The 13,475-nt window shown below is 41.7% G+C and overlaps 2 protein-coding genes across 6 annotated transcripts in view; both read right to left on the reverse strand.

Annotated features, from left to right (window-relative positions):
* The window catches only part of sned1 (sushi, nidogen and EGF-like domains 1), a 38,197-nt gene extending 26,975 nt beyond the window's left edge, over positions 1-11,222 (reverse strand). For all 3 annotated transcript variants that reach the window (XM_042006548.1, XM_042006547.1, XM_042006546.1), the window contains exons 1-4: positions 11,001-11,222; positions 1,277-1,564; positions 344-484; positions 62-224 (exon numbers count right to left, since the gene is read on the reverse strand). In XM_042006548.1, coding sequence (XP_041862482.1) covers positions 62-224; positions 344-484; positions 1,277-1,564; positions 11,001-11,219 — 811 coding nt within the window. In that variant the 5' untranslated portion in view covers positions 11,220-11,222. The remainder of the gene's footprint in view (positions 1-61; positions 225-343; positions 485-1,276; positions 1,565-11,000) is intronic.
* A 169-nt stretch (positions 11,223-11,391) lies between these two features.
* crocc2 (ciliary rootlet coiled-coil, rootletin family member 2) overlaps positions 11,392-13,475 on the reverse strand; it is a 37,368-nt gene continuing 35,284 nt past the window's right edge. For 2 of the 3 annotated variants that reach the window (XM_042006545.1, XM_042006543.1), the window contains exons 34-37: positions 13,349-13,459; positions 12,828-13,007; positions 12,651-12,726; positions 11,392-11,499 (exon numbers count right to left, since the gene is read on the reverse strand). In XM_042006545.1, coding sequence (XP_041862479.1) covers positions 11,420-11,499; positions 12,651-12,726; positions 12,828-13,007; positions 13,349-13,459 — 447 coding nt within the window. In that variant the 3' untranslated portion in view covers positions 11,392-11,419. Of the gene's footprint in view, positions 11,500-12,148; positions 12,727-12,827; positions 13,008-13,348; positions 13,460-13,475 lie in introns of those variants that run through there. The other variant, XM_042006544.1, reaches the window with a different exon arrangement.

Here is a 13,475-nt window from a genome sequence, read left to right on the forward strand (position 1 = left end):
AACAGTTTTGTTAATGAACAAAGAGCACTTCACAAACAAATCTCTCAGGAGCAAATCTCACCGGAGTTATTGCAGCCACCCACTTCGACATGAGCGTCATCTATGCGGAAGACCCATCTGCCTGGGTAGCCCACGTTGGTCGTCTCCTCGACATTTACCACATCGGCGGTGCGAGAACCAGGGATGTTGAAATAACGTGAGCCATCACCAGCATTAAAACCTGCCTGGGAGGAGAGCAACAAAGAGACCGACATGAGAAAAGATCACTAAATTTCAGTGTAGTATCACCCAAACTGATGTGTGTCCTGACTGTCACCACAGTCAGATATCTATGTGATCTTACCTGTGCTGCAATCCCTCCCAACCCAGCTACATTTCCTCCACTGCTGGCGTGCATGCCTGTCGTCCATGTGACGTTATTGTACTGGAATATCGTGAAGGAAAGCTCTCCATCTGTGATGAGCACCACTTGGAATGTGTTGACCTGGACAGAAGATGAGCAAGGAAGGTTTATTTGTAGAACACTTTTTATGCACAAGACAATTCAAAGTGCTTTACATAAAACATTAAAAGCATTACAGCAAGGTTAATGAAAATTAATGAATAATTTCTAGGAAATGTAATAATAATCTGTTCATCTAACAGAACAGCTGGAGACATTCCCGGGGCGGCTGTTGTTCATCCAGGTGAACAAAATATTCAGAGATGTCATTGGAAAGGTTGAACAACTAAATAAATAAAAATGCCTTTTAAAAATATTTTGGCTATGAAATAATTTTTAAGTAAATAATTAAAATAACTAAAAATGTACAGATGTTCAATAAATGTCTATATTGAAAAATAACATTTTTAAAAAGGAAAGATTGCATTAATTTCTCAACTAGTTTTATTTCCATTCCATCATATCCATCCATCCATCCATCCATCCATCCATCCATCCATCCATCCATCCATCCATCCATCCATCCAGCCATCCATCCATCCATCCATCCATCCATCCATCCATCCCACTTTCTGAACATTTCATTGGATAAAAGTGCTCCCCCACCTCCCCCACCCCCACTTGGGAAAAACCAATGAAGACCCTAAAAATTCTTTGTGGGTTGCAGGAGAAGAATCAAGTGTTTAAATTCAAGGTACTCTGGCAAAGACTGTATCAGGTGCTTCACAGCTAAAGGACATAAAACTTACAAAAAATCAGATAGAGTTGGAGCTCACTGATGGATTTACTCCATCTTTTTCTGCTTTTTTGCAAGAATAAAGTGTAGTTTTATACCGGTGTTTGAGAGTTTCCTCCAAAGAAAGTGACTTGATGCCATGTAGAGATGAGGACCCAGGTGGCATTGAAGTTGGAGAACTCTGTGAAGTACGTCCTGACATCACCCGAGGCCCTCCTCAGGATGGAGGGATCCTGGCTCTCTCTGTAGTACACTCTCCCTGCTCGACGGTTGTCCACGTCAGCCCAGAACGGCGCCACCACTCTTCTGTCCCCAGCAATTGGAAAAGCTACAGGTGTGAACTGAGACACCTCCCTCAGGAAAGACACAAGGCCATTGTTGTTAACCTGAAGAGGAAATGTAGTTATGAGTTAGTGCACCTGAATAAAATATACCAAAGTAGTTTTCTCAACATGTCAGACTAAACCGCTATGACTTGTTTATAGGATTAGGTGGAGTTAGAGTGGAAGTGATGAAGAGGACATGTAAAGGTGGACAAACAGTGTTCAGACCTCAGTAAATAATCTCCTGCATTGGGCAGCGAAAGCGCTCATAACGGATGTTTGCACTTTCTACATAGCAAACAGACGCTAACTTCATTCCGTATTTTGAGCAGCTGAGAAAATCCAGTTTCTGCTGTTCATGCACCTGCAAAGTCATCACACCAGGAAGCGTGTTGGCAGTCTTGAAATCCGCAGACGCCTGCCAAAAGTAAAGTAACCAAATAAATGAATCTATCCTCTCCTTGGCTACAGATTCACTCAGAGCAAAATACAGAAATGATTTTATTTCACCTGAATGGATAGATCAGCAATTTTCAGATAAAGCTGTAAAGATGAAGGATTACAGAGGATTTTTTTAACATCTTAATTTAGTTTAAACAAATAAAATAGTCTTAATTTATGCTTCAGACATTGGTAAAAAAAAGTCATTTACTCATAAAGCAGAGATCAATCCATTCAAAAACATGTTTCTGTCTAACAGCCAACTAGCCACTTTGGTTTCCAATCTAAACAGAAATATCTTAATTTTTTTCCCATCTTTTTAATTGACTCAGTTAAAACTTTGAAGGGGAAAAAAGAGCTGAGGAACAGGAACTTCAAATTAGGGGTGGACCTAGGTGGCCACCTCTGAAATTGGATTGGTTACCCCAGGTGTCACCTCAGGTGATTGATAAGTCACTGGAGGAGGAGGAGGACAGCAACGTCTTTCCAGACCTGCGTGGATCGCCAGTATCACTACACCAGTTACTCTGTAATCAAGATTTTCACATTGGAGCTAAAAATAAACTATAAAGATGCTTAAGAGAACATCAGTTCCTGCATTACTTAGCACTGACTAAGCAACACCTACATGATCCAGTTTCGTGGAGGCTAGTAAGGCTACTTTTTAAAGTAGCTACAGCATGGAAATGCAAAGAAATATATCCTGTAAACAGTCTGTCTGATTTCGTATAAGAAGATATAAGAATGAAGAGAAAGGGAGATATTGCTGACTTTTGTTAAGATGCTCAGGCCAAGTCAGCCCCAATCTCAGCAGCTTTAACAGCTCCTAATGTGCAGCTAGCTGCACAAGTCATTGTGGTCAGACACAAGGATCCAGTCTACCACCACCACCAGACAGTAAACCAGACTGCTTGGGGGCGAGGGCACCCCATGCATAAAAGTCTAGATCCACTACTGCTTCAAATGCCAGTTGAGAGTCCCAAAATCTCTTGTTTTGCTGAATACTGACTAGTGAGATACATAAAGTGGTGAAATAGATTTAAATAAGTTGGACTGAGTACACAGGAAACTAACTTGGGATGTTTTAGAGGTTTGTGCTTTATTTACTAGTAAAGTTGTAAAGAAATGTGTTATGTGTTACACTCTAAAACAACAATTTGATACCTCTTGGTCATGATGGTGATAGACTTTACAGTTCCATAAAGAGTCCCATCCTCCCAAATTCAGTGGTATGCAACCCAAACATCAAATAAAAGGATCATAAGAAACAATCTGCTAAACCAGACTAGAGAGGAAAGTTTTACAGACGAATGAGTTGAATCCCCATGAAAAGCTTTCATTCATGCATTGTCTTGGTTTATTTTCAGCATGAGAGGATTCTGCCTGTCCCAGCTGGCACCAATCCTGCATGTCCCAAAATCTGCTGTGAACCCACGTTTCACATACAGGCCGAGTGGCATGTGACAGTGACAAAGCAACGTCAGATGGCTGAGCTCCGCTCCATGCATGCATGAAAACCATAATTTGAAGGACTTTGCTGTAAAAACAGCAGAGGAAGTTTTGTTTGGCACAGCACGAGGGCTCAGTTAATTGCCCAACCACAGCCTTCCCCTCTGAATCAGCGTGATGTGGTGAGAATGTGGCCGACGTGGGGAGGAAGACGACCGACTGCAGGGGCAGGGCCCGGGGGTCAGCCAGAGCGCCATTTGATACAGGGAGAAAAACAAGAATGAGGGCACGGGGCTGGATCAATGGGAGGATGTACATGAAATACAAACCTCCCACACCCACATGCCCAATAAAATTGGAGAGCTGTGGTGGCAGCGGTCTGGAAGTCACCAGAATTAGTGTGGGAAACCATGAACACTAAATAACATCTATATTCCAATAGTGGGATATGTTTATTTGCCTAATCTGATCTCTTGTAGCATCTGGAATTGTTTAAACAAGTGTATTTCCTTCATGTAAGGAGGTTTTTAGGCTACTTTGACTTGGAAATAACCTGAGAGAAACTGAAACTGAACTTGGAGCTTTTGCTTCCTTATTCTCATGAATTCCCACCAAGCTGTAACCAGTATATGACATCCACTGAGGGGTGGTTCTACATCACACTTATGTGAGAGAGTGAATGAGTTCAGAGCAGCCTTGTGTTGTGCTGTAACATGACCAAGGTCAGAATCACAGGGGAGAGAAGTGCCATCAGTCCACCCTGCAAGAAGCATCCGGCTCCCTATATTTCCTTCTTCTGCCACTTCACTGAGCAACACCCTTGTTTTTGGGGGGAATTCTCTGCCGGATATATCCAGGATTTTGCTTGGGTGGTTTTCTTTTGAGTCTTGCAATTTATGGAGTAAAATAAACTTTCTTGCCAAAGCCAAGCCCGAAATGAAAAGAGTGCCCACAGATCAGCTCAGGAAAACATTAGTTTTCCTTGTCAAAAGTGGAGATTTCACAGTTACAAACTTGTCCAATTATTTGACAAGACCAAAGGCAGTGACTACAGTCTACGGGGCCTGTGTCTCCTCAGCTCTGGCTCACCATAAACTAGAAAGATATTAAACTAGAGCAATAAATCCTGTCTGTAAATGTGTGGAAAAAGATTACCCGATTATAAAAAGTTAGAAATGAACCTGTTAAAGGCTCATTTATGCTTCCTTTACATAGGTATGCAATGCATCCACCAGGGGGCAAAACAGACTCCACAGTTCATTTTCAAGTTCTGACATCAGTTTCAGACGATAGCATGGCGATGCTGGAGAAGATCATGATGCACATCAATTCAAATCAAAATCAAATCAAACTTTATTTATAAAGCACCTTTCATGCCACAGGCAACACAAAGTGCTTTACATGATTAAAAACATTCATGCATATTAAAAACAAAACAAAGTGGAAATACATAATGATAAAAACACTCACTAAAATATTTCACACAGCCGCACACACACACACACACACACCAAGCAGCCCCCCCTCCCCATTCTATGCAAACATGATTCTCTTAATTCTGTCTTGAACTGAATGTTATTATAAAATACTAAAAGTGATAAAAATGCCTGATGCTGCTGTGAGGAAACAGTATCAGTGTCATGGGGATCCATCCACACCAGGAGCCAGTCCACCCATGTCCAACAGCGGCAACCACCCCCATCAGGACAAACCGGGGCCTACACCGCAGCCAAAAGGCTGCAGTGCAGGCCCCCAGCTACCCCTATTGGTGCAATCACCGCAGCAGCAGCCCCAGACCGAGCAGGCAAAATCGGGAGGATCCCGACGAGGAAAACACTGGAGTTACAATTAAACTTAAACAACCTTAAGATACAATATGAACAGCTAAGAATGAATAAATAAATAAGTAAATGAATAAATAAATAAGAAGTAGTACAGTTGAGTAAAATGAAAATAAAATAACATTAAAATAAAATGATGTAAAATAAATTAAATAAATTAAAAGGTAAGCTACAAAGGTAGGCCTTAAGCCTCTTTTTAAAAACATCAACGTTCTCTGCAGGCCACATGCTCAGAAAGAGACAAAAAAGGCAACAAAGTAGACAACGGGGGGGTCTGTATGTCCATTAAATATTTTAATTGCGGCTTCTTCTTTGTTCTTTTCGCCGACTGTATGTCAGCTACACTGGCCCAGCTATTTTTGATTCTTGTTTGATGGAACAGTGACATCTATTATGTGTATTTCTGGAGCAGCTGGCATCCCAAGGCCGAAACACCACATTATGCAACATTTTATTCCGGGATGCCACATGATGTTGTATCTGAGTGTCATTTTACGCACCGCGTCATATGCTAGCTCTTTTGAATGCACACCGTGGCTGATTCAGCAAAGAAACACAAAAAGACTTTATCGAAAGAAGAGAGGAAAAGAAGGAAGAAGGGGACAATGCAAGAGATGAGACAAGAGCCAAGATAAGAATCTATTTTACTGGCTGGAGAGATCTCACAACACAGGTATGATACAAGATGGATGCTGGATTAGTCGTCGTTAGGAAGTCACTGAGAAAATCTGTGAAAGTTCTGTAGTGCATCTTTAAAGGTATAGTACATTTATTGGTAAAGATGGATATATGAAGTTATTTATATATCCACCTGCACTACAGGTAACTACTACAGCATAGTGTACATGTGTACTGTCTTCTTCAATGGTCCTTTTAAGGTGCTACTTATAACAACGGTGTTCTAACACTGAAAAACAAAGCGGGCACTGCAATTTTAAAGCTTTAACACAGAGTTGTTTGTCCATTCAGAGACATCGTAGCAAAAATAATGACACAAATATGGCAGCTGCCATGTGGACCCACGGCAAGTAGATAGAAATGGTTCATTCTAAAAGCATAAAAATACAAATTATAGTTACTGTTAAACCAAGAGCAAGATATCTGCCATCTTTCATCCCAGTAACCTATTTCTCCATGTCTCCCTCTTTCTTTTCTCTCTTCGATGTTTTCAATAAACCCTGATCTCTGTTCTGCAGGTCTTCTTCTTCTTTATATTTTTTGGTGGTTGGCAAAAATGAATTGGTGCATTTCTTCCACAAAGTGGTCTGGAGTGTGGACCACATTGTTTGCTACACTTTCCCAATCCCATGTGCCTGTGCCCCCCCCCCCCATCCTTTTTCTGTGCAATCTTTTATTTTCTTTTTCTGTTATTTTTAATTACTTTTCCTATTCTTATAAGTTTAATTCAGTTTTCATAACTTTAGAAATTTGCTTCATGTATATTTGAAATGTTAATAATATCAAATACTTGCCAGATTTTGAAAGTTACATTTGTCCTGATAAAAGGGGCAAAATTATTTACACATAAGATATTTTTGATGCATTAATTGAGCAAAAAAAAAAGAAAAAAAAAAAAAAAAGGGAAAAACAGTCAAGACGTTCAGTCATATATTATAGTAAAAGATTATACATTTGTGTTAAAGCTTTACAATATAAAGATAAAGAATGTCAAGGACTAGAGACAAAAGTTTGGACCAGCTTTCAGTTAATCTCCACCAAAGATTTCCAGTTCTATTAAAGCGGCATGGCTCAGTGGGTAGAGTGGCCGTCCTGTAGCCTGAGGGTTGCTGGTTCAATCCCGGCACAATTGCTCCTGATGGGTCGTGGTGAGCACCCTGCATGGCAGTTTCCACCGTCAGTATGTGAATGCGACGTATATGTAAAGCGTTTTGGGTAAAAAAGTCCTATATAAGTACAGACAACTGGATGGTCAGCTCTTTGGTACCTTTAAGCTGTTGTGATTGAATCTGTTATTTTCTTGACCTCTGAAATATTCTTGGTGCTGCCCGCTGCAACACAAGCCCAAACCATGATCAATCCACTGCCGTGCCAAACAAGTGTTTGCAAAATAAATAAATTAAAAAAAAATAATAATAATGCAGTAAAAAACAGATAAAAACAAAAATCCACAATTCAAGGTGAAATGAGGCTGACAGCAAAATCAACCTCATGCTCACTGTGGATTAGTTCTCTGTTCTCTTCTGCTGCAGACCAGATTTCTAATGTTTTTATAGAAAAATGGAGGTTTCCAACATCTTGTGTACCTGACTAATTCTTGGTTGGGTGCAGCGACTTTCCAGTCTTCCACAAATAAAAAGCAACCAGCGGAAGTTGTCTGGTATGTAAGCTCCTGTACAAAACCACAACTTGTTTTTGCACTAAAAGAAAAGTTCCAGCCTCTACGCTCCAGTAGGAAAACCATCTCCTGCTTGTAGCTTTTTGTTTAACCAGCACACTCGGAAGTGATATCAATCCTTCCATCTAACTCTGCTGGAGATGAAAAGACATTCCCCAAAGTCATATTTTTCCATTAACGGTATTGTTGACTTCAAGACTTTAGGGTTTTAGACAGACTTGGCTTCTCTGCGGTGGATAAACTGTTGCTCAGTCACACCTTTCATCCCATACACGTGTAAAAAAAAAAAGCACCCATGCTGAGTACAAAGAAATGACGCATACAGCGGTGAGTGAAAAGAATAGCACAAAGCGTTGTCGCTCTTCAGAGCTCCACATGTGTAATCCATAACGAGTGCAGTTACACTGTAACTTGCTCTTGGCGGGACTTGTACCAAACCTACTTTAATTTAACGGACATGTCTATTTTCAATTACGGACAGTTTTTCCACTGCACAAGAAAGGTGTCTGATCATAAACTCTATTCTCACATTTGCTTTTGCACTTTTGTTCTTTCCTCCCTGACCCTGGATGTCCTCATTCACGTTCTTCACACTAATCGCCTGGAAGAGCGGCTAATCTGTGAGCTGCATTGTTTATAAGCTCATAAGATGCTTTGCAGATACATCTGTGTTCTGTTAAAGTGATTGGTCATTTCTCAGATAAAGCAGCTGGACCGTTCCAGGGGGAAGACCCCTGCCATGCTATCTGAGGCGTGGGAGGAGGGGAGGCAGGGCAGGGAGGAGGAGGAGAGATCCCAGCAACACGAGAAAACTCCCAGATACAAACCATAACAGAGGGACAGCCTGGTTACCATGAGGCACAAATAGGATTGGAAGTTGGGAAAGACCCAAGTTTATAGTCAGATTTTAACCTCTTCTTCATGAGGTCTATTTCTTCTGCCTCCTGTCTGAAATGACATTCCCAAAATAAATGAAGTATATCTTCACAATTACAAGGACTGTATTTATAATTCTGGTCTCTACAGAAAGCTGAGACATGTGAGATTACTACAGAAGTGTCAGTATCAAGATATGTGTTACTGTGTCAGAGTAAAGTCACCTGGAACAAATACAAAATGTAATGTTAGCTCCTCCTAAAAGAAAACCACATTACTTTCAGTGAGCACCAGAGGATAGAAACCTAACGTGGTTTAACAGAGGTGTTACGCAGGTAAATATTTCAGGAAGTCATCTTCTGATGTTGATGATGGCCGCCTCTATCAATGGTCAGAGTCAGAAGAATCCAGGGATAGCCCCCACATTCACCTTAGAAACAACAAAAATGATCCAGAAAGAAGTGAAGCCCAAGAAAGTCTATGATTGGAAGAGTGAATCCTTCACTATAAAACCTCCTTCATCTCCATGGAAACCAGCAGGACCTTCATGATTCATGTCAAACAAAGGCAGAGTCGTAGGAGAAACGTTAGCAGAGTTTTTAGAGCTGGAATCAAACTTTTCACCACAAAACAGCAAAAGTAAGACATTATTTCTGATTCTGGCTGCTAGCTCCCAGAGTTTTGTCCCACAGTGATGAGACAGACGTCTTTGTAACCAGCAGAGTCTCTGCTTTCATGTGACATATTGTTTGTGTGGTTTGTTTGAAGTGGAGAAATTAGCAGAAGCTCTAAAGTGGACGGTTCTGTTCTCATGTTTTTCTTACATTCCCATATAACTGCTTGGGGTTTAAACTGTGTTTGGTTTAGATGCCAGTGCTTGGTAGAGTCTTTTAGCTGAGTTTCTCCCCATCTTTTTGCTAGGCTACATGTTAGGACTGATGCGTCCTAGTGTCTGCAAACATCTTCTGTACTGCACGTATCTCATGCTGCCTCCTGTACAGGGGGCTCTCGTCAAGAAGAGGTTAAGTGACATTAGAGATCACTGTAACCAAGCTCTGCGTAGTTATGGCAGACCTTGAACCTACTGCTGCGTTTGTTGATGGCAACTGTTAAAAAATAAGATATTTTGTTTCAGAAAGAGAGAGTGGGAGGCAAAGGTTTTAATGGGATCTGCTGTGAAAGCTTTAAAGACTCAAAACGCATCAGTAATGATAACAAAGTAAGACGACCCCCACACAGCGTCTAAAATCCGTTTGGGTCTACAGCTTCTAGGTGGCAGCAGCCAAAAGGCTAAGGGAGGAATTACTGATACAAGTTTACCTCTTAGTACTCAGTGAAATATTACCTGTTCAAAGCAACTCTCTGGGTGCAAATATCACCCTGTGGCTCGCTCACTTTAAAGCAAATATTTTAATGAATTCAGGTGAGGTATTTAAAGCCGGCTTGACTGTAAGTTCAAAAGCCTGCCATGATGTGTTATACTCAATGAGATGCAGAGTGAGCTGCAGGATATCGCATAACTTCTAGCACAGCACATATCAGAATGAGCACCACCTTCATTTTCATCTCTTTCTGAGATAATAATTTAGTCTGAGATCGACAAGTCAAGCAACCAGTGACTTGTCTTATCTTGTCTAATTAGACTACTGGGTATCAGTATTATTTTAAAGAGAAGAGATGGAATTTATTGCAGAACCTGTAAGAAACATACTGTGGTGTGCACGCAGTTCTGACTTGCAGAAGAATGCTCAAACTCTCCAGTTATAAACACTGTTTGGTGTCTTTACGCAGACTGTGCTGCATTAGAGTCTGAAATATTTCTTCATTAAGAGTCTGACCTCACCCTCCGATGCTTAGATTAGAAAGACAACCTTTGACCTTGCCCATTGTTGCCATGGTTCCTCAGCCTCCCCTGCCCACAGACCGTGCAGGGAAGAGGCAGGCCGGGCTGTGAGTGGGGAAGGGGAGACCTTGGAGAGTGAGTGCGGATGCATAACCACAACAGGTGGTGTTGATTTAAGGGAGTTCTGCCTTTCCATGTGCTGGAACTGAACCCAATACATGACAAAGGCAGATCAAAGGGTGTTTCACTGCGGTGTGCGAAAATCCTTGTCAAACCATTCAGCTTCCTCCCATGAGCGCTGTTTCTCTCTCTCTGGCGTGCATATTTTCTCTACACTCCTGCTCCTTGTGAAAAAAAGAGCAGCTTACAGATGCTGCAGCAGCAGTAAGAACACAAACTGTCATTTCCTTAAACAGCTCTTTGTTCTGATGATAGTTTATCTCTCACCCCCACCCCATGTGGACTCAGAGAGCGGGAAGGACAGATGTAAGTGAAGACAGAGACATGGAGGATTATGGTTCCAGCTATGATGGGAAAACATGATATTGTACAAATGAGATTTAACAGCAAAGTATGCAGGAGTACATCAACATATACAAACTCTCAAAAGGCATCTCCGTGTTGTGTTTGGTTTTGTGCCAAATTTCTTCTCACAAACATTAACATGCAAAGAACACTCTCAGCTGTACTCACATATAGTCCTGTGTGCCTGTCTCCAAAGAAGGGGAAAGCAACAGAAATCTCCTGGAGTCCAGAGCCTCCGTCGTCCTGAGCAACAGTCTGGGAGTCCCCCTTGTCCGGGCCGAAGGGGTAGAAGTCCTCCAAGGGCACAGCAGGTTCCACCCTGGGCAGCAGGTTCAGGAAGATCAGGGTGCAGAAGCAGGACAACAGGGCTTGCAGCACCAGCACCATGGCCTCAGCCACCCAGGGATGGAGCTGACAGCAGGCACTGCAGAAGAGAGGGAGGAGCGCACTACCACACACACCTCAGGCAACAAGTGCAGAGCAGAACAGGACAAGACCGTACGTTCGTCCTCTGAGCCGCAGCAGCCGGAGTCCTCCCCTGACTGTTCCCTGATTCTGCCTCTGCCTCTCCTCACTGAACTGGGCTTCTACTGTGAGACGGGGGAATACTGTAGATTCTTTGCATTCTGCTTGCTGCTGGGCACTGCATGAGCTGCTCTCCGTCTCACTGAAATGAAACGAGGGAAGGAATGAAAGAGGGGGAGCAGCGTGATTCAACTGAGATGTTTTTTTTTTTCTTCTTCAAACAATCCAGTGATTTGGTCCCTGATGGTCAGTTTAGAAATATCCTCAATAAAAGCTCTATTCTGGTTGCCAAAGGAGTTCTTTCAGCTTTGGCCCCACCTCCCCCACAGGGATTCACTACCTTGCATAATTAGCTCCTTCCAGCCAATAGCTAAAAAGAGGCCGGTAACAGGATAACCACTGGGCGGATCTATGATAATCAAAGAGCTGCTTTAAAGAAACGCTGACAAGTCCCCCCACTGCTCCACCTCTTCAGTGAAACTCCCTCTATGTACAGTTACACTGTGAGAAAACATGGATGTGATATACTGTTTAGAAAATATGGTTGTAGGACCTGAAATGAAACATGAAAAGATCCACAAAAACCACAGATCTATGATTCTGCAGCTGTCTTGTATTTAAAAATAAAATCAAGACAGAAGAGAGAGCATCTCTTACCTGTAAATGTGAATCCACAAAGACATTTAACAGCTGGAACTGTGCTGGTTCACTAAACTCAGAAAGGTTTTCACAACATAACTGAAAGTCTTATGAATCAAAAAAATATATAAATACACATGAATACACTCAGTTTATTGAACATGGTTAGACATTTTGTACACACTGTCACAATCAACATAACTCATAATAAAACTCCACCGGAGAATTCCATAATCATTCAATGATTCATCTAAATATCTGTAAGTATTCTTATATTCTCATTAGGATTCACAATATAAAGCTAAGACACGAGTAATATGACTAATAAGTCTAATAAGTCTATAAAACTTTTCATCACTGTTCTCTAGAAGCAATGCAGCAGAATCCGACAGAAACAATAGTGAGCTACAGGAAATCCTAAAAACAATTTGGCACATCCAGCTCATTTATTAACAAAACACTCATTGTTTGTTGTTGTTGAGTTTCCAGCAGATTAATCTAATCCTTTGTACGTGGTGTTGCGAACGCCCTGGGAGTGCGTTTGTGTGCCTCCAAAGTGAGGATGTAGCTTGAAACATACAGTTTACTGGGAAGCTGCCTGGAGAGCAGCAAAGTCAGAAGACAGATGTGCCACATTCTACACTGCCTACACACCAGGCTGCAGCATCTGACTGAAATAGGTCTGTCGTCTTCTGGTCTCCTGATCAAGCTGCTCTTTGAGAGTCTCCACCTATTAAACACAAAAAGGTAAAAAAATATAGATTTGTCAAAAAAGCATTATCAATTAAGGACAAATTGACTAGAAATGATCTACAGTTAGGCTTATGAAACCTGCTCCTCCAGGCATTTGACCCTCTGACGATGAGCCCTCTCCCTGCTCTCCAAGGCCCATTCTGCTTGGAGCTGACTGTCCCTGAGACGATCTGTCTCCAAATCCAACTCATGGTGATGACGAGCAGTCACCTCCAGGAGGCGCTGGGCATGAGAGTGTTCCAACTGGGAGATTTGAGCCTGAAGATAGTTAATTTAGGTTTAAATGAATGGAAATAGAATATAAAAAAGTTAAAGATCAGGAAATTCTTATACTGTTGTGTTGAGTGGTTGAGATTAGGGAAACAGTGAGGGTATTGGCTCTGCCTGACTCTGAAGACAGTTCTTAAGAAGGTTCAGAGTCACATAAAATATTCTTCCTATTATCATAACCCCCAAAGTTAGATTTGTATCTATGCCTCATTCACTTAAGAAATCCTTAAAGGTGCAGTGCAAATATAAATATGAGTAAATGCTTAAAGTTTTAAATTTCAAATAATTTGTTCTGCCGCTACATGCCCCTTCATCCTGCAACCCCTCACCTGCAGAGTCTGCAGCTGGTCCTGCTTTTCAGCCAGCTCCTGCTCCAACTGCACTCTTTCTCTGGCAACAGACGCTGCCTCCTCCTCCTTCTTCAGCCTCTCCATCTCCACCTAACAGCAGCACGAG

Source organism: Melanotaenia boesemani, chromosome 14 (genome assembly GCF_017639745.1).
Source record: "Melanotaenia boesemani isolate fMelBoe1 chromosome 14, fMelBoe1.pri, whole genome shotgun sequence".
In the NCBI taxonomy this organism is placed as follows: domain Eukaryota; kingdom Metazoa; phylum Chordata; class Actinopteri; order Atheriniformes; family Melanotaeniidae; genus Melanotaenia; species Melanotaenia boesemani.